The sequence below is a fragment of the Lepus europaeus genome, chromosome 7 (assembly GCF_033115175.1).
Source record: "Lepus europaeus isolate LE1 chromosome 7, mLepTim1.pri, whole genome shotgun sequence".
Taxonomy (NCBI): Eukaryota; Metazoa; Chordata; class Mammalia; order Lagomorpha; family Leporidae; genus Lepus; species Lepus europaeus.
Window position 1 is genome coordinate 53,826,806 of NC_084833.1, and position 26,634 is coordinate 53,853,439.

At 46.5% G+C, this 26,634-nt stretch overlaps 1 protein-coding gene across 1 annotated transcript in view; it reads left to right on the forward strand.

Annotated features, from left to right (window-relative positions):
• Positions 1-26,634, forward strand: part of GALNT18 (polypeptide N-acetylgalactosaminyltransferase 18) — a 337,202-nt gene that overhangs the window by 238,764 nt on the left and 71,804 nt on the right. The window contains exon 6 of the mRNA XM_062198112.1: positions 3,361-3,475. Within this exon, the coding sequence (XP_062054096.1) occupies positions 3,361-3,475 (115 nt within the window). The remainder of the gene's footprint in view (positions 1-3,360; positions 3,476-26,634) is intronic.

The following is a 26,634-nucleotide window of genomic DNA, read 5'->3' on the forward strand; positions in this document are numbered from 1 at the left end:
CTCCGTAGCCAGTCATCGTGGCTCTAGTTGGCCACTGCTGAGCTCAGAGCAGGAGTGACCAGGTCGGCTGAATGCTACTGGGCGGAAACAGGCTGCCAGGCGCGGCTGTGCTTTCCGAAGGCGGCATGGGCAGCTGTGTCTGTTCTCATCTTGAACTGAACTCACCGAGGCCCGCCTGGTCAGCAAACCAGCATTCTCAGTCCCAGCCCAGACGAGCCTCTCCACCTGAAGTTTCCCATCACTTAATTTTGATCACAACTTGGGTCGAGACAAATGATATTTAGGGAAGAACAGCTGTAGTTTTAGCCCTCAGTGAAGAAATCCGCACCAAAAGCTGTGGTTTTTATCCTGCTCGATTTTCCTTGGAGCTGGGTTTCAGTGCTTTGCCCACTAAAGGGGTATCTTTGAGGTGATGGTTCTTCTGTCCTGAGCAGCTCCTTTAAGGAGATCTGCATGAGAAGTTGCTTTCAAACCAACTGTCACCCAGAGAAGCCTTGCTATCCTTGAAGAATCAGTGTCTCCTCGTGGTAACTCTCAGTGTCGTTTCTAAGGTCATGTGTGTTCATTTTTCACCTTGGCCAACAGGGAGCTCAAAGCCAAGTTTGTGGTTCCACTGTAGGAACTCAGTTCCTAACTGCCCCCTACCCCTGATTTTTTGTCATCTCTAGGCCTGTCCAGACATTTCACTATTTGTGTTTTTGATGTGTTTTACAGTTTCTGGTAAGCTATTCTAATCCTTTTGAGAACAAGGCAGGGTATAAATCAATAGTAATTTCAGGCTGAGGGAGACCACGTAGTGTCTTAGCCAGTTAACAAGTGGGAGTAGCTGGTTCAGATTCTGTTCATGCCCTGGCGGGGCCCAGCAGCTGGAGGAAGGCCCCTTCCTGCATGTCCTGGGAGCTGGGTCCTGAGCGCACTGTGAGGTCCAGCATGCCAGGAACTCGCAGGACCCCACTGTGCAGGCTGCTCCTTCTAAAGCACCAGCATTGGAGAGGAAACGGCTTCTTCAGTGTACAAGCACATCTTTCTTTCTTTCTTTTTCTTTTTTTTTTTTTTTTTTGACAGGCAGAGTGGATAGTGAGAGAGAGACAGAGAGAAATGTCTTCCTTTTTGCCGCTGGTTCACCCTCCAATGGCCGCTGCGGCCGGCGCATCGCGCTGATCCGAAGCTAGGAGCCAGGTGCTTCTCCTGGTCTCCCATGTGGGTGCAGGGCCCAAGGACTTGGGCCATCCTCCACTGCCTTCCCAGGCCATAGCAGAGAGCTGGACTGGAAGAGGGGCAACCGGGACAGAATCCGGCGCCCCAACCAGGACTAGAACCCAGTGTGCCAGCGCCGCAAAGCGGAGGATTAGCCTGTTAAGCCACAGCGCTGGCCACAAGTGTATCTTTCTAAGTGCATCTTCTGGCTGTCAGTTATGCCCCAGAGGCTTCCCATTGCTTCCCAGATTGTAGTGCCCATGAGGTTAACATTGATCTTGGGTTATGGGTGTGGAGCCATGGGCGGCTCAGAGAGTCTGGGGCACTTCCCTGGGAGACACACAGCCAGCACGGGCATTTTTCTCACAACACTCACCCCTATAGCTGGTCTTGTCCTCTATCTGAGCAAAGAAATTTCAACCTGCCTTAGCGGGGGTGGATTGACCAGCTGGCCTGCCTAAGGCCTATAAGAGGGCGCAGTGGCTCAGACTGAAACGCAATGATGCTAAAGGAGGAGCGGTGACCCTGGTGCCAGGCTCTGCCAGAGAAGCCTCCTGCTTCAGCAAACCCTCCCCCGCCATATACCTGGCAAACCCTCCCTTTCTCCGGAAGGAGTCCCCAGTTTCAAAGACAGGTGCATTTGCATGTGGTTGACTGACACTGGCCTCCTGCAGAGGAGCCTTCATTTTCCTTTTTCTGTATCTCCCCTGCCCACATCCTCCCGCCATGGCTCATGAAGCACTCCGCAGGGCTAGAAATGGTAGCGATGTGCAGCAGGCAATTCAGAGGCACTTGCGGAAGCAGCAGAATAGCAGCCCCAGGCGCTCACGCTGATTCACCCAACCACCCTGAATCTCTCTCTGCGAAGTCCTGCTCTGGGTGTCTGCCCTGAGCTCAGGGACCTGATGTTAGTAAAATGGTGTCATCTTACCTGTGCACCATCTATGCCCCAGACGCCATCTTAGGCTCCCCCCCCCCATTGCCACCTTTGCAGTAAGCTTGGATCCTAAGCCAGATGGCCCAACAACAGGTGTCAGCCCCACCCACACCCTAATGGGATTCTCTGCTCCTACTTCCATGCACCCCCTCCCCACAAAGGTATAATTGGACCTGCTTCCCTTACAAGTGCTCTCTTCGCCCCTTCCCTCCCACCTGTCGGATTCCACCCCCCTCCTTCCCTTACTCCTGTGTTTGATGTGTTTTGTGGCGGCCTTACACCTGAGATGATAGCCCCACCACAGGAGGAAATGCCTTCCAGCTCCTGGCCTGTGAGCCTTTGCCGAGCAGTTCAGCCTAAGACCCCTGATAAACACCACTGGCCTCCCTAAGTCCTGCCTGTTCCTTGTCTGCCCTGGTGTCCCGCGGGCACTTTAAGGTCAGTTTCCCAGCAGGGATCACCTCTTCCTTCTGCCACCAGCTGCTTCTCCGAAACCCTGTATGGATGAGTGGTCCCCAACTCTGTCACCCAGGCCAGGAAGCCAGCTGGCATTCAGATTCCTCCCTATCCCTCCAACACAGGTGTTTAAACAACCCCTTGCTCCTTTCCTGAACCAGGTCGCCCCTTTCCTTACCTGGATCCAGCAACAAGCTTCCCAGCCAGGTCCTTGGGCCCCACCCAACCCCTGCCAATCATGCCACGTAGATCTGTTCATACCACTGCCCTGCCTAAAATTCCTCACGGACACGCTTTGCCTGCAGACCCAACCCTTGTGGTTCTCCATGCTGTCCAAAGCCCTTTACAGCCTTGCCCCAGCTACTCTTTCCAAGCAGATCTGGGTTGACCAGCAGAGCCCAGCTGTGGAATGGTGGGAAAGTTGGTGTGGGCAGACAGAGATGTGCAGTGCAGAGGTCAGAGGTCAGAGCAGCTGGAGATGCAGCCAACCTAGAGTGACTGGTTGAGCACCACTTCTCTGAGCTAATGCACTTGCAAATGCCACCAAGACTAACAGTTGCTCCTAGGACAGGCGCTGTCTGCCTACTGCCTGCTGGAGGAGGGTGGACCCAGGAGACCACTGGGAGAATGAGGCCCACATGGTTATGGCAGTGAGGGGTGAAAGAGCACCAGGTCTCCCTGGGAGGAAAGTGTCAGTGCTGTTATACCTCGGGCGGCCCCACGAGACAGCCCCTGTGCTCACTGCTGGGCCATCTCCCCACCCCCTGCAGGAGCCCTGCCCTCATTGGCTGCTTCATCGTGGACCGGCAGTACTTCCAGGAGATCGGCCTGCTGGACGAGGGCATGGAGGTGTACGGAGGCGAGAATGTGGAGCTCGGGATCAGGGTGAGTGGGGGTTCTCACCCCCAGGGTGTGGCTCAGCTCCCGCTGCAAGGACTGAGCCTGGAGGTGGAGAAATGGGGCTCAAGGTTGAAGGTCATGACTGAATGTCCAGTCCCTAATCCTGGTCCTTGTGTGTTAGTGCAGCCAAAAGGACAGGGGGAGGGGAGCACAGGGCAGAGCCTTGTGAATTTTCAGGAAGAAGAGGACTGGGGTTAGGGACGTGGCAGAGTTGAGACGCCAGCTCAGAGGAGTAGCTTCTTTGTTAGAATCAAACACAGACCATTGAGGTGAGCAGAGGTGGGGTCCCGGATGAGAGTCAGCCTTGGCATCGCTTCTTGGAGTTTTTCATTCAGATGCTCCCAGAACTTCCCCAGTCTTTATCAAGGAGTCCCCACAGCAAAACACAGCCAGGCTCCATGTTGGTCTCTGACCCCCCTCATGCTGGCCAGACCCAGAGGCCCGTCACTGCCTCACACCAGCTTCCTGAACTAGCCGCCAGCCTGCCCCCCCATAGAGGGTTCTTTGTAACTGTCGGCCATGGTGCATGTCCGTGAGTAGCACCGTTTTGTTCCTCATCCCACTCGAGAATCTCCTAGGCTTTTAGGCTTCGTTCACTTGGTCTATGGAAAAGTAGACCCAGGATGGCCCCACGCCACCTGTCTGAGAAGAGTATTAGGTTGGCAGGTGTTTGGCAGGAATGTGATGGTGGCTCCAGGGAAGGATCTTGTCCTCCAGGGAGAGCCACCCCATGTCCAAGGAGTGTCCCTGATACACGCAGTGTCTGAGCTGTGATGCCTCCCGGGTCCCCACTGGCTTCTCCGATGGGCGTCTTGACGCAGCCTGACAGGGCCACAGCCACATGCCGACCTCTGGAGAGCACCCTGTATGTCCGGGGCTCGTGGCAGCCATCTGTGGTGTTCCTGCCCACTGCCGGCCTGCTCCTAGTCCCATGCAGACCTCCCCTAACACCTGGCTGCTCCCTCACTGATATCACCCACGCCCCTCTGGCCTTAGTGTCTGCACCTGCTGTCTCTACTTCCTGACTCCCAGCCTGGATCCACACATCGTTCCTTGCTTCCTACCTCCTCTGACCTCCCGCTGCAAGGGGCAGGCAGCTGGCCCTGGACAGCCCTTCCCCCTACCCTGAAAAGCCCGGACACCTGCAATGAGCATCTCATAACACCTCTGACAACCTCCTCGGCACCTGTGGGCCTGACTTGTCCCCAGACTTAACACGAGGGCTTTGCAGACTGGCAGCAGAACGGCTTGTCTGAAGCTCAGCTTAGAAAACACTTCCAGACACCTGTATTCACTGGAACTCTGAGAAATTGCTTTGGAGGCAGTCACAATGCGCCGGCTTATCAGGCAGCTAATGTATTCATAGAGGACAGCGCCTGCATAATCACCCCCATTTCTCCGGCTCTCCCCGTACCGGCCATTTATTCACCATTTGCGTCCTCACCATCTCATTTCAGTGCCGCTCCTGGATAAATGCTTGCCCCCAACAGAATATCTTTCACCAGGAGCTGCTGCTGTCAGGAATTGGCTGAGCGGGCAGCACCGCCTCCGGTCACCTGTGTTCTCTGGATAAAAATGTCTGGGAATGGAAAAGGGAATTAGATTTGTGAACTCTGCTTCCAACATGTGTGTGAGTCAATCACCGAGTGTGGAGATGTCTGGCTTTTCCTTCCTTAAATTATAAAGCTATTCTGGAGTGTGGGCCTGAGTGAGGCCCACAAATGCATGTTAGAATATCTTCAGGTGGTTCGTGTTCAGGGTTTAAAATCCAGTATATGATGTGGTCTGGCTTTTTTTTTTTTTCCCTTCCTCTCCATCTCTTTCCTCCCACTTGACAGAGATGAAGCGTCACTGGTGTTGAAGGAAGGGTGGCTTTTAAAGTGGGGGCCCAACAACGCACCATCTGGCAGCACTGAGCCTGCAAGAGAAAGACTGGTTCATCTGAATCCCAGTTCCCCCTTTAAGGGATGCAGAACCGCTCATCATCTCCAAAACAGACCTTCTCATTCCTCTGTGTTTCATGAATGAACCTCTCAGTGCCTCTGCGTTCTCATCTCTAAAATAGGCTATCTGCCCTAATCACTACTCCTGCCGGCTCATGAGCCCCATGGGAGACATTGCTGTTCACATCTCACTTATCTGGGGCAACTTATTCACAGTCTTTAAGTATCTGAAACATAGAAATAGAGTTGTTTGTACAATCAAGGAACTCCTGCTCTGCATCATGTCGTCACAAGTCCATACAACACCCTAAAAATTAGATGTATTACGATACTCCTCCTCCTTTTGTTCAGATCAGGAAACTGAAATTAAGAGCATACATATATTCTTAAGGTCATACAACATGTAAGACATTCAACCCAGGGCTGATGTCTGGCTTAGTGGATTAAGCTGCTGCCTGCAATGCCAGCATCCATGGGCATGAGTTTGTGTCCTGGCTGCTCCACTTCCAATCCTGCTGCCTGCTGATGTGCCTGGAAAAGCAGGAGACGATGGCTCAGGTGCCTGGGCCCCTGCACCCATGTGGGAGATCCAGAAGAAGCTCCTGGCTCCTAGCTTCCTCCTGGCCTAGCCTTGGTCATTGCAGCCATTTGGGGAGTAACCCAGAAGATGGAAGATCTCACTCTCTGTCTCTCCATCTCTCCCCTCTCTCTATAACTCTGCCTTTCAAATAAATAAATCTTTTTTTAAGAGAAATTCAACCCAAGATCTCCATGAATCAAAGTACTAGATAGATCTATCATGGTGTTCTAGGGGAAAAAGTCTGTTGAGCACCTCCCAAAAAGATGTTATAATGTCCATGTGGTACTTACCTTCTCCTTACTTACAGTCACATCCCTGTGAGTCTCATTTTAAAGGCTTACTCTTGTTTTGCACCCAGTTGCTTTTTTCTTTGTTCTTATTATTGTCCCAATCACTAAGTTCATAAGACAATGGTAAAAGGGAAGGAGCTGCTATGGCCAAGCAGGATGAAATGAGTGAGAACTAGGAGCTAACAAACACTGAATAGAAACCAGAAAGAATGTCTATTTCATAATGACTTAAGTTCTAGCACACATAAGAGCATGCTCAGGAGCTGGCAAGGAATTGAGGAACTGCTCTAGACTATGATAGGTTGGATTGAATCCCCTATCCCCCCACCCACACACAGCAATTTATTAAAGTCCTAACCTCCTGTATTTGTGAATGTGATTTTATTTGGAAATAGGGTCTTTGCAGATGTGATCAGTTTAAAATGAGGGCGTACTAGATCAAGGTTGGCTGTAATCCAACAGTACTGCTGTCCTTGTAAGAAGCAGCATATTGACAGACACACAAGGAAGACAGAGGCAAAGTCGGGACTTCCAATGTCATGGGTCAAGGAAAATCCAGATCTACAAGTAGCTGGATGAAGCAAGGAAGGATCCTTCCCGAGCAGCTTTGGGAGGGACAGGGCCCTGCCAACACCGTGATTTCAAACACTCTGGTCTCTGGAACTGTGAGAGTACATTTATGTCAGCTTAGCCATCAAGTTCGTGTTGTAAGAGTCCACAGAAACTAATGCAGAGGCTGGCACTTCAGTGCAAGGAGGAACCCAGAGAGAGGCTGAGTCCGTTACCTTGGAAGAAGTGGGTGACATTGAAGCTTACATTCTCTCCCTTCCTAGAGTGGGCTCGCCTCAGCTCTCAGAAAGCCTCGCTTTCTCTGTGTAAAGTGTACAACCTCTCTGGAGAGAAGACCCCGGTTAACCCAGACCACAAAACCTCCCACAGCAGGAGTTCCAAGGAATATGAGTTCACAGTGTTTAAAAACATCACAAAATCGTCCAGGGAAAAAGAAAGCACCAAGGGGAAACACCAGCAAAGTCGGTGGGAAGCCAAATTTGATCCACAAAGTCTGCAAGTGTCCAGTGTGTCAGAGACAGCCTAGGGAGGTGAATAACACACTTAAATAAATGAAAGAACAGAATGAAAGTATGAATAAGAAGCAGGGGGCTATTAAATGATCAATCAGTATAAACACAGAATTTCAAACATGAAAAATATAAAAATGGAAATTAAAAGCTCAGTTGCTAGATGGAATAGCTAGATGGGCATTATTAAAGGGACAAAATTAATAAACTGAAAAATAGATCTAAAGTAATTATTCAGAATTAGCCCAGAAAAACAGAGAAAGGGGTTTTTTTTAAAAAACAAGTTTGAGAGACTGTAGGATTGAGCGAGGGGGTCTGATATCTTACAAATCCAAATGGAGATGACAAAAAGAGAGCATTAGGCAAAAGCAATGTTTGAATAGCTAATGACTTAAGATTTTTCCAAACCAATAGAAGAAAACAATCCTCAGATTCCGGAAGCCAGTCCATCCAGAGCAGGAAAAATCCAAAGCTGTCTACACTTAGACATTCCATGGTGGGACTGCAGGATACCAAAGACAAGGGGGAGGTCTTGTAGCAGTCAGAAAAAAAAAAAAAAAACCCAGACTGCCTGAACATTAGTGAGACCTAGAATGACAGCAGACTCCTGGATGGCTATAGCAAGAGCCGGGACACTGTGAAATATACGTTCAGGGTGCTGAGAGATGATTTTCTACCTGTATAAGTATTCACCATAATGTATTTTCAACTCTTGGGCAAAAGAAAGTCTTTAGACACACAAAAACTGAAAAATTTTGCCACTAACCAATCCTCATTAAAATAAATTATAAATGATTTGCTTCAGGAATAAAGAAAATGATCCCATAAAGAAATCTGAGAAAAGACGATACTAATTAGCTCAAAAAGTCGTAAGTATAGGACTGAAGTTAAGTAAATATTGATGGTAAATGACACAAGACTAAAGTCCTGTGGGCTATTGAAACTACAATGTGTGATGGCTGTGGCACATACTCACAAGTTGACAGGGGGTGATTCAAATTAAGGTATTCTAAATGCCTTTATAGTTAATGAGTAGTAGAAAGATTCTGGTTGACTTCAGATTTGGTAACTTAAGTACTTTGTTGAAATTTCTAGGAAATCCATGAATTTCATAGATACATAAAGTATAATTTTCAAAGTAGTTGAGGAAAAATAAAATACAGAAACTCTAAGCAAGAGGGAATAGAAATACAGAACAAGTTATACAAAGAGAAAACATATAATAAGATGGTGCCAGTCAATCCAGGTGTGCCAGTAAATGCATAAATTTGCATGATCTAAGTTAAGATCATTTTAGACTAGATGGAAAGTTTTTAAAAATAGCTGTACACTATTTATAAGGATATGTCCCAGGACTAGGAGGCTGGCTCACATGGTGGCGCAGTGGGTTAAGCCACTGCCTACAATGCCAGAATCCTATATGAGCATGGTTTGAGTCCCAGCTGCTCCACTTCAAATCCAGCTCCCTGGGAAAGCAGTGGAGGATGGTCCAGATGGAGTTCCATGATCCTGGCTTTGATCTGGCCCAGCTATGGCCGTTGTGGCCATTATGGGGAGTTAACAGATGAAAGATCTCTCTCTCTCTCCCTCTCTCTCTGCCTCTCTCGCCTTCTCTATAACTCTATAACTGTTTCAAATAAATCTCTTTTTTTTGAAGAAACATGTCCAAAATACAATACCAAGAGGTTAAAATACAATACCAAGAGATTAAATTAGAAAAGGATTGAAAAATCATGATGCATAGATTCCAATCAAAACAAAATTCTTGTAGTTTTATTAATTTTAGAAAAGAAAATTATTACAACATGTTATGGTATAAGGAGTTCTACAAAATGATAAATGTGTAATTCATCAGGAATATATAACAATTAAAAACTTTTGCACACCTAATTTATATAAAATACAAATTGGCAGAATTATAAGGAGACTTCGACAACTTTATCAACATAGTGCAGAATTTTATTAAATGTCCCCAAGTAATTGATAGACCATTACAATTAAGAGTTTGAATCTAAGCCGGCGCCGTGGCTCAATAGGCTAATCCTCCGCCTTGCGGCGCCGGCACACCGGATTCTAGTCCCGGTCGGGGCACCGATCCTGTCCCGGTTGCCCCTCTTCCAGGCCAGCTCTCTGCTGTGGCCAGGGAGTGCAGTGGAGGATGGCCCAAGTGCTTGGGCCCTGCACCCACATGGGAGACCAGGAGAAGCACCTGGCTCCTGGCATCGGAACAGCGTGGTACGCCGGCCGTAGCGCGCCTACCGCGGCGGCCATTGGAGGGTGAACCAACGGCAAAAAGGAAGACCTTTCTCTCTGTCTCTCTCTCTCTCTCACTGTCCACTCTGCCTGTCAAAAAAAAAAAAAAAAGTTTGAATCTAGTGGGCAAATCTAGAACATGACATCTTATAACTGCTACAAATCCTTTTTTTTTCCTCCAGCAATCCATGGAATAATTATGAAAGCTGATATATCTGGAGTCTAAGGCAGGGTTCAACAAATTTCAAGGAGTTAGCCTCACATGAACATGGTTTCTGACTCTAACATAAGCAAGTTAGAGATCCACAACCACAAATTACAGACAAAAGCCACATTGTTGGAAATTGTGAGACATAGTTTTAAAGAACTCATAGATCAAAGAAAAATTATACTGGAAATTTGAAAATATTTTAAACTGAAAGATGACAAATATGCTACCCATTATATTAAGTGAAACACAACTGAACATCTATAGAGACTTGTACACCGTCCATTCCTAGATTTGACTGGGTTGAGCTGTTTGGAATGTTTCTCAGAGAAGAAAGTCTACCACACAGGACCTTCTGTGGGACACTAGGCTGTATCTGCAAGTCATTCACTGCTTCTCTAGGTAGAGAAACTTTACTCACTTGGGGTTTCTTATTGGCAATTTAGATTCTCTGTCCTGAAATGTTCATTATCATTTGCTTTCTAAAAAAAAAGAAAAGAAAAGATTTATTTTTTTATTTATTTGAAAGCCAGAGTTACAGAAAGATAAGAAGAGAGAGAGAGAGAGAGAGAGAGAGAGAGAGAGATCCTTCATCTGATGGTTCACTCCCCAGTTGGCAGCAATGGCCAGGGCTGGACTAGGCCAAAGCCAGGAGCCAGGAGCTCAATCTGGTCTCTGACATGAACGGAAGGGGCCTGAACACTCAGGCTATCCTCCACTGCTTTTCCCAGGCCATTATCATGGAGGTGGATCGGAAGTGGAGCAGTGAGTACACGAACTGGCGCCCATATGGGATGCCAGCATCACAGGTGGCAGCCTCACCTACCATGCCACAACACCAGCCCCCCCGTTTGCTTCTTTAGAATAGACCCTGCTATTATGATGACTTTTTTTTCTTTCTTTTTTGCTCTTTAAAAAATTACTTTATTTTTATTATTTTTACTATCCCATAAGAGTTTCATGCCTTTTTATTAGCATGTAATAATTGTGTACCTTTATGGGCTACAGTATGATGTTTCGACACACTTCCTTCAGTCCTGATCAAGTAACATAATTGGCATTTCCACCTCCTTATCATTTCTTTATGTTTGGAGCCTTCAAGCTCTTTCCTTCTACTTCTTCATAAAAGACATAATAGTCTATTGAGTGCTCGTCCCCCTACTATTCTATGGACACTGGAACTTATTCCTTCTACCTGTGCTTTGCTAACCATTATGCAACTTCCATCAACACCCCCTACCCAAACTGTAATACTCACTATTCTACATTCAGATCAACTGTTTTTTTTTCAAGCTTATTCTTATGAGAGAGAACATGTGTTACTGATCTTTCTGTATCTGTTTATTTCACTTAATATAGTTCCATCCATTTTGCTGTGAATGTAGGACTCCATTCTTCTTTGTGACTGAAGAATATTCCACTGTGCAGATGAGGGTACTTCAAAAAGTTCCTAGAAAAACAGAATTAAAAGTGTAGGTTGAAATTTTGAAATTGATCCATAATTGTTCATAGTATACATTTTCCATGAGCTTGTTGAAAACCCCTTATTTACACCACATTTTCTTTGTTTTTTCATCTGTCAGTGGACACTTAGGTGGATTCCATATCTTGGCTGTCGAGAATAGTGGATCTCTGCCTTTATTTGCTATTCCCCAGCGCCCACTGTGCCCATTTTAGTGTTCCTTCTTAGACTCATTGTCAGGTCCGACTGGGAGTAGGACCCCTCACTGTGAATGATTCTGCCCCTTTTCCCCACGTCCTTGTCCCTTGCACCTCTGTGTGTTTCTCCACATTGATGGACAACATCAAAGACGAGAGGAAGTTGAGCTGACTGGCTCCACTTTGTGGTCTTCAGGGCATCAGGAACTGACTCAAAGTTCTCCTTATCTACATATCTTATTGAATAGCTTAGTAAATCAGAAGTTGAGATTGCTCAATACCTTGGACAGTAGCTTTGTTCTAAATCCAAGATGTTTTTCTGTTGTCTTTTTCTACCACTTTCCATTCCCTCTCAAATCTTCTCTGTCAGCCATGAAGAGCCTTATACCTGGACATGCCCAAGAATATGCCAGTCATTGTTCCACAGGGCATGTGGCATGATAAAGCAAGGAAGCTGTGGGTACAATAGAAGGAGTAGACTTCATTAATTGCATGGTCACCAGGCATCCAAAACTCTCCTAGGTCCCTGGACTGCATTCATCTTTATCAACAAAATGACAGTGGCAGTGTCCTCCATCTGCATGTCAGAACTTTTTCCTACCACTATCCTATTTAACGTGCACAATAAAGTGTAAAAAGCAAGCTAGGGATTATTACCCTAATAATGTTGTGTGATTAAAAGTGTTTATGTTAGCCCCCAAACTAATTCAATCTTATGCTTTATCATCTCACTATCATTATTTTAACAATAACAATAACAAAAAGAAACCAATTTAACTACCTCATAAAGTAAAAAGTACTCTATATAGCACATATGACCATATCTCTTATACATGTCCAGACAGATAGATAGATAGATCCTAATGTACTCTTACACATTTTATTTAGGGCCTTATCTTTAAAAAGAATGCTTTAATTTATCTATATTATAGTCTTGATGCAAATAACACTCAAGAATGTATATTGTGAGAAAAGTAAACTGACTCAGGCTGACTTAAAAACAAAAGGAATTGATTTGAAGGCTATTGGATAGCTCAAGGAATTAAGAAGAAGCCCATAGAAACAGATTGGGAAAACAAGCAAAATCCAAGAGAGGTGAAGCAGCAGGAATGGCAACCAAAGCTATATGGTAGGAGAGCCTGGTTAGGATACTACCCCAGACCCACAGTGGGGCTGAGCATCACTGCTTGGGTCTAGGTGACATCCATCAAGATGTGAAGTCCTGAGTGAGGGTATACAGTCAGCTCAACTTGAAGTTGTATGCTCATGCCTTAACTTCCAGGGGACAAGTCACAGGTGTCTCCTTTCAGATTCCTGTAGTAGTTCTAAGAATTATGTGACAGGTTCCTTTGATCAGGAGGCAGATTTAGAACCTGGGTTCAATTATTACCTAAAATATGTAATAGGTATTTAGGGTATTGTTTTCCATAGTGCAGACATTTTATCATATATGGGATTTTTAAAATCCTCTTTATTGCAAACAATTAAAAATACATACAAAAATAGAGTAAACGCCCTTGCATCCATCACATGCCTTCAACATTTTCAGCTCATGGGCAGTGTGGTTTTTTATCTCTGCTCCTACTCAGGTCTCCCCCAGTTCATGTTATTTTGAAGCACACCCCCAGACATTGTATCATTTCATTAAAAAAATATTTCCCTGTGAATCCAACATAGCTGAAGACTTAAAAAAAGACATGACCTCAATATTGTTTTCAGTCCTAAAATGTTGAAAAGAATCCCATACCATCAAATATTCCATGAGTGTTCAAATTTTGCTAATACTGTCATCATTTTTCATTTCAATTTGCTTTACAATTTGCATGACTCAAGATTCAGTTGGTTAGTATGTCTGTAAAGTCTATGTTGGTATGTTTGTATAAAGATTTGTTTATTTATTTGAAAGGCAGAGTGAGAGAGAGAGATCCATCTTCTATCCACTGGTTTACTCAAATGGCTGCAAAGTCTACGCAGAATCCAGGAGCCTGGAACTCCATCCAGGTCTCCCACATGGGTGGCAGCAGCCCAAGCACTTGGGCCGTCTTCCTCTGCTTTCCCATGCACATTAACAGGGAGCTGGGTGGGAAGTGGAGCACCCAGGATTTGAACTGGAGCACATATGGGATGCTGGTATTGCAGGCAGCAGTTTAACCCACTGTGCCACATAGTGGCCTCCCAAGGTCTCTATTAATTTACTGAATCTCTCTCCCTCCCTCCCTCCCTCCTTTTCTCTCCCTCCCCCTCTCTCCATCTCTTTTTCTTTTTCCTTTTGTAATTTATTTTAAAAGAAATCAGATCACTTTCCCTGCATATTATACTGATTGCATTTTCCATTTATACTTAACATGTCCTACTTCTATAAGATGTCCTTCTTCTAACCTGGTAGTTAGATCTATCGATTTAGGTTCAATTTTGTAGCAAGATTCCCTAGACAATATTTGTGTTTTTCCATCTCAAGGCACGTAATGTCTCCTTGTCTGCTCATCTTTGATGCCAGCAGCCATTGCTGTTTATTGCCTTGATTCAGTCATTCTTTACGAGTTGCAAAGTGGTGATATTTTAGTTTTATTTTCCTTCCTTATTTATTAACTGGAATAACTTTTATAGACAGACATTTGTCGCACTCCATTCTTTGGTTGCCCAGAAGAACAACAAAGTGCTTTTGGAAAAGTCAAGATAAATAGTTCTTTCTAACACTATTTCCTTTACCATCCTCCAAAGAGGGTCAGTTGGGTTTTTTTAAATTATCATTATGAACATAAGGATTTAAATATATTTGATCAATTTTAATTCATTACATTTATTTTTCTAATTGACTTGCAGATTTTCCACCTCTGCCCACTGGAGCTCATGGACATAGGTTTCTGAGTCCCTTTGACTCCCTAAGGGTTAAGACATGGTATTTAAATCCCCACTCTGGGCAATGAGGGTCTGTAATGCTACTGAGTTGGTCTGCATTCAGTAGTGAGAGCTAGAAATTACTATTATTATTGTAGCGATAAAATGCTTGAGGCATTCAGGATGATCTTTCTGATTCAAATTGAGAGCAACCAGGGTTTTACTTAACCTCATCAATCCTAACTTCTAAATGTATTCTCTTCCTCCCGTGCCAAAATTTCTAGTTCTTAATGACACCAACATAATTACTTGTTTATTTTATTCCCCAGGATGCACACAACTGTTTCAAAATCCTAATAGCAACATTACCACCAACAAAATGCTAACTAGACACAGTTTAATATTTTTTTTGCTTGTCTTTTTTGGTTTTAGGTTATATCTCCCTAGAGATATACTATCAAATTACTCTGATTTAAAGTTGGCTAGAATTGCTCCTCTCCGTGTGGATATCCTGCCAACCTCATAAAAAGTTTCATTTGTTTCATTTTGCTTTTGGTTTTATATTTAATTTTTTATAATTATATAAACATTTATGTAATTCCAAAGTCAAATCTACAAAACAAGGCACGTTCAGAAAAATCTACCTCCTATCACTTTCCTCTGAATCCTGTTTACTCCGCTACCTCTAGTGTGAATATTTATTTTTTTATTTGTTGTACTTTATGCTTTTAAAATGTAAGGAAATGTGTCTGTGTAGTCAGTTTTTTACATCAATGGCAGTATGCTACGTACGTTGTTACCACCTTGTTTTTTTCACTGTAGTCATCCTGAAGTTCGTTCTGTGATAGTATGTAGAAATAGTCCCTGTTCCTTTTTTACAGTTGTATAGTACTCAGATACACGAACATTTCCTTGATTATTCTACCAGTTTCCCTTTAAGGGCTTAGTGTCCTCATGCAGACTTGCACGTTGTTTAATCATGTTTTTCCTGATGATCTTTTAGATTCCTAGAAAAGGAATTACGGGGTCGAAGGATACCTGTATGTGCAGCTTTGCTGGGTATCAGCAGGTGTCCCTGGAGGGTTACTGCGGTACATCATCAGCAACCGTGACGGAGCCTGTTTCCCCGCAGCTATGGCAACAAAGCCTGTTGTCGAATATTTGGGATTTTGCCAATCTGACCGATGAGAAATGGCTTTCAGAGTAGATTTAATTTGCATTTCTCTTATTAAGAACTAGGTTGAAAAGCTTTTCCTGTGATTAAGGCCATTTGCATTTCTTTTTTCTGTTGATATCTTTGGCCCACTTTCCTATAGGCTGTTCATCCTCTCTCTATTTTTAGAATCTCTTTACTTGGGTAGTACTTTGACTAACATAAATTGCAAATATTTTCTCCCACTTTGTTGCTTGTCTTTTGATATTGCTTCTGGTGTTTTTTCCAAGCAAAAGCTGTTTTTTATGCTTAAATGCTATATGTGTGTGTACACACATACACATATCTATATATATATATGTATATGTATGTATGTATATATATTTAAATGTGTGTGTGTATATATACACACACACACACATACACACACAAAGTCTTTTTCTTGCTTGCTTCCAGATTCCAGTTATAGAAAATCTGATTCACTGTCCTAAGGTAGAGAAATTCACCTGTTTTCTTCTGACATTTGCATGAGAATATATATGTATATACATATATGTATATATGTATACATATATGTACATATGTATATATACATACATACATATATATATAGTATTTTAAACTCTGATTGGCTCAGACTTGATCGTGGTGTCTGTGAGGAAGGGCTGCTGTCCTACTCTAAGTGGCTGTTCAGTCACCCTGCCACCTGTCTCAGCCCCCTTCCTGTGCCTATAGCAGAACGTCTGAGCCCGGGAACTGACAAGGAGAGCCTGGTTTATTTAGACTCGTAGTTCTGGAGGCTGGGAAGTCCCAGAGCCCAGTGCCAGCATCTTCTGGGCTCCTGGTGAGGACCTCCTGCTGCCCAACACTGTGGAGGGGGAATGGAAGTGCAGGCAGGGTTGGTGTGGAGTAAAACGTGAGGGGTGGCCTCAGTCTGTGACAACCTGTTCTTATGGGAACCGATCCAGCCCCAGCATCTGCAAGGATTAACCCGGTCTTGTGAGAGTGCCACTCATCCCTTGATGAGGGCTCCCCAGGCACCTCTTCAAGGTACCACCACCTCAACACGATTACGTGAGGATTCAGATTTCAGCATGAGCTTTGGAGGAGACAAGCTGAACATGAACCGTGGCACCTTCTATTTCAGTAACATCTCTTTTCCTTGCTGGTTTGCAATACTACCGTTACCAAACACTAAATTACATTTGGATCTGTTCTGGATATTCTGTCTGGTTCCATTGATCTATTCATTTACTGATATCACACAATTTCAGTGATGTAGGCTTTGTATTATGTTTGGAAGTCCATGGGGTAGATTGAACCTTGCAGAGTATATCCAATGGGGTAAGACCTTGCACACAAAGAAGGGGAAGATGTGTGAAAGACACAATATCATTTTCCCTCTTCTTCCCTGGCTAGATTTGAAAATACTTGATGTTAGGATGTATAGCTACTTAATTTTCATAATGATGCTTTGAATCCAGTATGTGCTCAATGAGCAGGTCTTGAATTTAAATGTCAAATGTAAGAAAATGCAGTGTCCATGTCTCAGAAGGCCAGAGCTGTAAGCAGTGGGTGGAAACTGGAAGGGATGTGGGTATCAATTCAGTACAGATACTCCTTGACTTACAATGAGATTATGGTAAACCAATTGTACTATAAAGTATTACAAACCAAAAATGCATGTTATACAGCTAGCCTACTGAACATGATAGCTTGGCAACACAGCCTACTGTAGAGGATCGGTGATTACTCTCAGGGTCGCACGGCTGACTGGGAGCTGGGGGAAGAGCAGGAGGCATTCTAGGGAGTTGGGGTGGCAGCTGCAGGTGGATAACTGAGAAGGAGCACAACTCAACTCAAGATTGGGAGCCGGAGATCTGTAACGGGTCATCCACAGACAAGCTGGGACAGCCAATGAGGGGAAGGCTGGGGGTGATAACTCATGACAGCCTTTGGTGGGCCGTCAGCTCAGTCTGCTTGTTCAGCACCTCTACCAGTGACTTGAGTAAAAGGCACAACCTGCACTTACGGCTGACCTGAGCTGAGAGAATTCAGACACTTCCTGGGTTCCCAGCCTTGGCATGCCAGGGTCTGAAACGTCTAGCATTTGGTTTAGTGACCTGAAGCCTGGGGCAACAGAAGAAGGTGGCTGTTCTGTAAAAGCATCAGAGTTGGCAACAGCTTTGCTGATGATCTGAAGTCAGCACTTGGCCAGCAGTTCTGAACAAGATGATAATAACATGAGTAATAATAAGAGGAAGAACTTCCATTTGTCATATGCTATGTGCCTTTATCACTTTGTGTATGTTATCTCAGTTATTATTAAGTTGTATTAGTTTATTTGGGAGGCAGAGGAACAGAGAGAGAGTGTTTCCATTCACTGGTTCCCTCCCCAAATGTCCCAAATGGTCCAGGAACACCCAGGTTAAAGCTGGGAGCCGGGAATGCAATCCAGGTCTCCTCAGTACTAGAGCCATCACTTCTGCCTCCCGGGGGCTGCACTGCAGGAAGCTTGAGTCAACAGCCAGAGCCAGGAATGGAGCCCAGCTATTCTGATAGTCATTAATTTTCAAACGAGCCTTCTGAGGTCTCTGTTTTACCCTCAGTTTTGTAATTTAGGAAGCTGGAGGAAAGTGGTTTAAATAACTTGTACCTATGATCACTCAAGATAGAACCAGCCCCACGGGTTTCAAGGCTCACTCCGTCATTTGACTTCAGGAGCTGGGTGGGGCCAGCATCGTTTGGGAAGTACTCAGTCCCAATTCAGTGCATGATGGTTCAGTCCAAATCCACATGAGGGCTGGGGTCCTGATCAGACAGCCCACCACACTGTCTTGATCAGAGGTCATGGGGACTTGGCAACTGGAGAGGGGTCACTGGGTGAAGAGCAGAGCCAAAGGATGGGCGTTTGGCACAGCCATTAAGTTACTGCCTGGGATATTGAAGCGCTTGGTGTGAGTCCCAGCTCCTCTACTGCCGATCCAGCTTCCTAATGGTGCACACCCTGGGAGGCAGCACATGATGGTCTAAGCCTTGGGTCCCTACCACCCATGTTGGGGACCTGCACTGAGTTTCAGGCTCCTGATGTCAGCCTAGCCCAGCCCTAGCCTTTGTGGTCATTTGGAGAGTGAACCAGAGGGTGAAAGATCTCTCTCTGTCTTTCTTTCTCTCTCTGCCTTTCAGGCAAATAAATATTTCTTTAAAAGAACTGAGCCAAAAGCCTGAATGCAGAGTCAGGAGATCGATTAAGGAGTTGCTGACAGAGAGCAGCCGGAGTGGAGAAAGTCAGATATGTAGGGCCAGAGAACCAGAGACAGAGAGGAGGAGGAGAAGGCCAAGAGGGTCCCTCGCAACTGCCTAGAATGGGTGTCACCATTATTTGAGATTTTAAGAAAAGACCCATAAGGTCAAGGGCCTGGAGGCTTTGTTGAGATTGCCAGTGCAAGAAGTCCAGGCAGGCGGGTCAGTGTGTGCACATAATGGACTGACCCCCAAGGGATGGCTGTCCCCCAAGGCCCGGGACTTGGAGGCCTGAGTCATCTTCACTCACTGCCAGTGACACAGCCGTTGTTAACTGGCCACAGGGAAGTTCATTAAAAACACTGGATGCCACAGTTTCAACCAGGCCTTAGCCACCGCACAGCCGGAGAAAGAAGGGATGTGGGGGCCGGCATTCCCTCCCAGCAGAAAAGATCTCAGAACACCCACAGATGCAACGACTCACGGAAAAGCTGCAAGCAGATTCTCTTGGCTTCCCAGCCCCGGAGACAGAAAATTCAACACCTTAAATTGGATTGAAGTCTCAGTGGCTTCTAAATGTTACAGTTGGCCCACACCAGCTGGAGCTGGAGCTTAGAATAACCTGAGATCTTGGAATAACACATCCCAGGGTGTGTGCGTATGTGTGTGGGTGTGTGGGCTGAGTGGTGGCCACGAGCCCTGCTGCTGCCTTCTATCATTTGGTTGCAAATTGGAATCTCTTTGGCATTGTCCTTCAGCTGAGATGATGGTGAGAAGCGTACAGAAAGCTGAGAGCTGTTCAGTGGAATAAGTGTTAATCTGTGTGGTCTTCTGAGGTCATAAATTTAAAACAACACCAAACACAGACTTCAAGCGTGTGGGCCTTTGTACTTCCCAAGTGACACAAAGCTTCAGCTAACACTCTGTCCCCATGTTCCCTTAGCCGTGCACTGCATTTCAGTGGCAGTTGGAGGCTAATACCTAGCTTTCCCTAATGATTTTTTAAAAATTGTATTTATTTTTATTCATTTGAAAGGGGGTGGCATGTAGAGAGAGGTAGAGATATTCAATCCGCTGGTGTAGTCCCACATTCCCACAACAGCTGGGACTGAGCAGGATAAATCCAAGAGCTTGAAACTCCATTTGGTTGTCCCACGTGAGTGGCAGGGACTCAAGTAGTTGAGCCATCACCTGGTACTTCCAAGAGCGTGTGTTAGGAAGCTGGATTGGAAATGGAGCCAGGACTCAAGTCCAGGCACTCCAGTACAGGCTGTGGGTATCCCAAGCCAAACACTTTACTGCTGCCCTAATGTCTGCCCCTCCTGGAAAACTTTGATAATAGAAATAGCATTCATTTATACAGTGAATATTTGTCACACTGCAAGTGACATGCACCTGGCATTAAGTTGATGAGAAAGGTAATATCCTGATCCTGACTTCAACAGGAAGCCAGAAGTACATAAATAGATAATAAAGATGAAAAAGAAAGCCTGGAGGTGGGATAATGGAATCAGATGCCTTCTGTGTGTCCATTGAAGATAAGGGGAAGAACCCAGTATGCATAGAAGTTTGGACTAAAAGGAGAAAAGATTGGAGAACTGAGCTTGGGCATAGGAGGTGGGGGTGGGGCAGGGTGGTGCCCACAGTTGTACAGTGAATCAGCTGGGAAGGTAGGAACTGGGTGGGCAGAAAATCACAGATGTCAGTGGAAGGCAAAAACCCAGCCAACATGAATACTAATGATAATATCTATAATTTATCGACCATGTATATTTTGTGCTTGGTATATTTATTTAATAACTATCTATGAAGCATCTACTATTCTAGACACTGTGCCAAGTGCTGGGTTTGCAGTGATGGGTAGGGTAACTTGGGTCTGCCCTCAGAGAGCTTATATTCCCACGAGTTTCATGCTGTGTGGCACTTGCTCCTCCTAAGAAGAATCACTGGGATGGGAATCGCAATCCCAGCCCTGAGGCTTAGAGGAACTGAGTGACTAACGCAGACCCCACAGGGACAAGGGGTGGGGTCTGCCTGTGATGGGACTGCAAGTGCGGAGGGGCACCTGATGTGAAGCCCTAGGAGGGGACAGTTGCAGATTTCCCAGGGTTAAGGAGGGAGCGGATGGAGAGTGATAGGAGGTGGGGAGATTTGGGATTTTCTTTGACCAGGAAGGGAGGAGGGATTCCTTGAAGGCAGATGATCTAGTGCCTGCTTGTAGGTGGAGGCCACGTGCCAGAGCCCTGGGAGAGCACAGACTTACCTTGAGAGAGTGGTTCAAATCTTGTTTCCTCCTGGGTGGCCAGCCATACCCCCTGGATAGCCCTGTGGTCCTGGAATGTGTGCCCTTAGCTCTGGCCTCTTGGGACCTGTGGGGCCTGAAATTCCCAGGGCCTCTGAGGTCTGAGCAGCGAGGTCTCTAGGAGGCCAAAGCCTCTGGATTCAGGGTGTTCCCTGGCTGTGACCTCCCTGCATAAGGGCATCTTGGCGCCCCAAGCAGCCAGCCCAGAAGCAGTTCTGCCATGCCCAGCAGCTCTGAGAAGGCATTGCAAAGCACCAAACAAAGCTTTCTTGACCACAGAGCACATTCCCCCCTCACTCACCAGCCATGGGGTCACTCCGCAATTACAAACCAGCAGCTGAACAGACGCGGTTTAACAGTACGTTGTAAAAGTTTTACAGTTAGTGAAGATAAGTGCAAAATTAATCCCTAAAGATCAAAGCAATTAAAATAGGACATAAGGCCGCTGTTAGCGAGGAGTGGGGAGGAGCAGGAGAGGGGGAGCACATGTCACTCAAGGAGGCCCTGCTCGCACTTGGATGTGATAGATTGTGTTCACCGAAGGAGCTCTAGAGCAGACTGATCGGTGCACCAGGGTTGTACCACCTGAGAATAGGGTTAGAGTCAATCTCAAGGAAATTCTTACCTTCCTATGAAGTTGGACTGAGCGGGGAACAGCTGGAAAGGCCGTTGCTGGGACAGTTACCGAGCTTGGGTTATAGACTGTGCGTTCGGTAATAGTAATGTAGCAGTGGTTCATCTCCTGATTCGGGGGCAAAAAGCCAAAGCCAAAGCCAAAAACCTTGGGAGCCAGCAGCCCCCAGGAGTCATTCACGCCCTCTCCTTTCTGTTTCAACTTCCTATTTCTCTTTAGCTGAGTCAGCCTGTGGGTTTGTATCAGACACTAGAAGGTAGCTTTCTTGCCACCATTACATGGTAGTCTGATTTTTCGGGAGGGAGCCACCAAACAAGGCCAGAATCCATCCGTCCCTGGCTTCTTTTCCTCCCCTCCTCTCCCTCCTCCTCCTCCTCGAGCGGGCACTGCTGTGGTTTACCATTGGCGCCGTCTGATCTTCGTGAGCCTGCAGCTGCAGAAGGATGCAGACATGGACTCCTGTTCCGAATGCTCTTGCTTTTAAGCGATGCAAGGAGGGTGGACACTGAAGAGTAAATTTGTTCTCAGTGTTTGTGAGTGCCGATTTATAGAAATCGCTCCTACACATGTCTTACCATAAAGCAAGGCTTTCCCATGTGTGTGTAAGATCAGTCCCACAAGTAAGGAGTTAAATCTGGGTATAAACTACCCAGAGGGATATCCTTTACTCCATTAGGGACTGTCTCTCTCTGTGCCTGTCCAGTTCGGCGAGGTCCAAGCTCAGGGGCCTGGTCTCCTTCCTTGCTTGGTGCAGTGCCCGGGGAGCAGGCGGTGGGGCACTGGATGGGGGTGTGCTCTGCTTTATCCCTTACACCCGCTTCCAGTGCAGCAACGAGGGGCCCGGTGACTGGCATGATCTTCTCTGCACTGGAAAGCAGGGTGTGCGGAGGGGAAAGATTAGTAGGACATCAAGACAGACACTTCTTTGGGATTTTACTATTTCTGCAATCAAGCTGTGCCTTATAAATTTGGCATAGAGAAATAATAAATACATAAAACAATAATTTTTTGTCCAAACTAGACACTTTTGAGTGAAACAGGATACCACTAAAAATAACACTGCAACCACAGGTATGAACCAGTGTTGTACCAGGCAAACCAATGTCTCTGGTCATTCCACTTACCATTTGATATGTGCTTTGTTTGCAGCTCCTTCTATTGACACTATATTTTTAAAGATTATTTATTTGTAAGACAGAGTTACAAAGAGAGAGGGGGAGAGACAGAAAGGTCTTCCATCCACTGGCTCACTCCCCAAATGGACACAACAGTGTGACCTAGGCCAATGCAAAGCCAGGAGCCACGAGCTTCTTCCTGGTCTCCCACATGAGTGCAAGAGCCCAAGCACTTGGGCCATCTTCCTCTGCTTTCGCAGGCTATCAGCAAGGAGCTGGATGGGAAGAGGAGCAGCCGGGACACGAACCAGTGCCCATATGGAATTCCTGCTCTGCAGGCAGAGGCTTAACCTACTATGCCACCGTGGTGGCCCCTCCATTGACATTATCTGCTGGGTGTCTTCCATATGAGAGGTACTGTGCTTGACACTTGGTGTGCAATGTCTGCAAAGTAAATGTGGCCTCTTCCTTTCAGACTCAGTGGCCTGATGGAGCAGACAGTTGGAAACAGGGAACAAACAGCAGATGGATAGTTGCAACTTGCTGTAAGTGCTGTGTTAGTCAACTCAGGCTGCCATAACAAAATATTCACAGGCTGGATGGTTCAACCAACAGAAATTCACTTTCTCACTCTTCTCGAAGCTGGAAGTCTGGATCAGGGTGCCAGCATGATGGCAACTGGTGAGAGCTCTCTTTCTGGCTTGCAGATGGCTGCCTTCTCACCATGTCCTCATGTGGTAGAGAGACATACCTGGTGTTTCTTCCTCTTACAATGGCACCAATTCTATCAAATCCGGGCTCGGCTTTACAACCTCGTTTAACTTAAATCACCTCTTTAGAGGCCCTCTTTCCAGTGCAGTCACATGGGGAGTTAGAGCTTCACATATGAATGGGGAGGGGGGACAATTTAGTCCATGGAAAGTGCTATCCTGGGGGAAAAAAAGTACAAGAAGGTAATGGATGTTGTATGTTTTATTTAAGTGACAAAATTCCCATAACCTGCAACAGGACCCAGCACATAGTAAAGTGCTCAGTAACTAAGTCTTGGGTTGAATTGGAACAGAGAAGGGACCTGATCTGATGTACAATTTTAAAAACTGGATGGGAGGGCGACAGGGTTGAAGCAAAGAGCCTCTTAGGAGGCTCTGGATGGAGGTATCCACACACAGGCTTGGTGAGTTGGACCAGGATGCTGGTGGTGCAGATGAAGAGAACTGAGTAAACCCCAGGAGGTAGACTGACTGCATTTGCTGACGCATTGGCTGCGGAGGGAGAGGACGAGGATGTAATTACACACGGATTACAGGTTTCAGTCTTGGCTGAGTGAGGGGAAGGCGTAGGGACAGGCGGGGAGGCGGGGAAGGAAATCAAGAACTTAGTTTTGGACAAGATAAGCTGAGATGCCTGAGAGACAGGCAAGCGAGGAGCCAGTAGGCAGTCGGATCTATAAATCTCCCCTGGCAGGAACGTGCTCTTTCCTCCCGCCCTCAGCATGGGGATAGTGACAGTAAATCTTTTAATCAGTGGAATCTTGCAGTGGTCATCATTATAGCCAATACTTAGTGGGCTCTGAACACGGCCCAGGAGTTGAAATAAAGCCTCAGCATGGGTCACAACTGTTTTTGGAAATTATCATTTTTGTCTCCAAAATGAATCTTAGAAAATCAAATTCATTTCCTAAAGTCACCGATCCAGCAAACGGGAAATGTAGGAAATGTGGAAGGTTGGACCCAGAGCCTGTGCTGTCAGCCACAGTGACCTCCCTTCTCTCAAGAGGCAGGCTCTCGGGTCCACTTCCTGCCCTGCCTGTGGGATCTAGAGGGATCTGGGCCCTCCGTTTGCTTCCCTGGGAAACACTGGGGTTGATCCACCAGGCCCCCTCCAGCTGTGCTCTGTGGCATTGCTGATCTCTTTTGTAAACTCCATTTTTAATGCAAGTTTGATGTAGGTGCTTTTCTGAGGTGACAGCGGTGATGGTGTGCAAGCTGACAATTCGTTTTGATATGTATGCAAAGGGCAGGTCTCTTTAAGAGAAGATCCAGACAGCAGCTTTCATAATCTGCATTTAAATCGAGTCAGAGGCAAGCTCTGTAGAACAAATGTCATTTCTGAGTGAGAGAATGTTCAGCGTGTCAGCTTCATTTTTATCATCTGAATGAGAACCTCGAGGGTCCCTCTGAGCTGAGCGTGGGAGTGATGTGTGGACCAGACACATGGCTTCCCCTGACACCTGCTCCAGACTCTGCCACACTGCCTTCCACCTACTCTTGTCTCAGTGACATGTCGGTCACCTGGCATCTGACAGCCCCCGCTGAGCAGGTGATTTTTGGTTGCCCTAGATTTCAGAAACGGACCCCTACCACCCCAGCGAATCATGGCAATATTCTTTGGACACTGGCTCCAAGAATCATCCTTTAGGCCACTTTTGGGGGGACATCTGGTATAGATATACCATTTGCATTTGATTGGGACTTGCTAGCAAGCCATTTGTATGTGTGGGATTCGTTTCTGATTAGATTAAGTTTCAGCAAGAGCGGAAAGAAACAGCCACTGATTAAAGACGTAAAAACGGAAACACTTTAAATGAGTAAGTGATCTTCATATAGCAAAGTACAAATTAAACATAGTCCAGGAGACCCGCTTTGAGTAACAGCTGGGTAGGGCGCGAGGAGAAAGCACAGCACGGGGAGGGACTTCACTCCGAACACAGGGAGTAAATGCATGGCCCCAGCTACCTGAGAAAAATGACTCACGTTCAGGATGAGAAGGGGTTCACTTGGGTGTCAGAAAATTGCTCCCCACATCCCATTGACATTCAAACTAGTTCTCATCCTCTGGCAGCACCTCTGACGGCAGTGGGAGTCAGAGACCTTAGTGCGAAGCCAAGAGGCAATGAGCGTTGAGAACGCGAGATGGAGAACGTGGCCGGCACTTCTGTCTCTTGAGCTGGGGCTTCCACAGAGTTGTAGATCCCTAGAAATGCCTGCACTTGGACCCGTCCGCCTTCCTGGTCTCCTGGGGTGAGCCGTGACAGCCATTGCCCTCTAACTTCTGTGTGCCCTGAGCAGAGCCGGAGGTACAGGCGCAGCTGCGACCTCTACAGCTGGTTCACTCCCGTATCCGTGGAGCTGCCACGGGCCTGCTGTCTGCGACTTTCCGAGGAACCCCAGGCTGTGTGTGAGCTCAGAGGCCCCAGCCATTTCCTCTTCCAGCCCGGCCAGCTTCTCCCTCGGTTCTGACTCTGAAGCAGACTCCCACCAGCAGCTGGTTTGGCATGCCTCCTAATAGTTTGCTTGCTCCTTCTGGCTTCCTCCCTCGCCACTGGGTCCCTGTCCTCAGGCTCTGGTGGGTTCCTGCTCTGAATGACTCAGGGAATTGGGAAGCTGCCACTTAGCATACGCTCAATGGCTCCATGTTCCTGCTGCCTGCAGGGCCCGAGCCTCCTGGTCACCTTGCCCCTTTACACACTGGCAGCATCGCAGCCTGCAAGGGCACCCCTCAAACCTGAGGCCTCACTCAGCATGGTTCATTCTGTGTTCCCACCACAGTCCCCCAAAGCGGGGGAGGCTCTCCCGGGCAGCTCTTTTCCAATGGATGAATTTAGGGTCTCAAGTTGCTTCTCTTGCGGGTGCACCATCTTTGAACTTCAAGGTCACCCTGGCTTAAACTTCCAGCGTAAGTGCAGAGCGGCCGAACACGTAGACACTTGTCCGGAAAGTGGCAGGTGTCATTTCCTCTCCCATCTCACTGATCTGAGCTGCTCACACGGTCCCTCCTTTCTGTATGGGGGCTGGGAGACGTAGAGGCAATGGTGGTGAGCAGAGGACTCCCTGCCACCCTGTTGGAG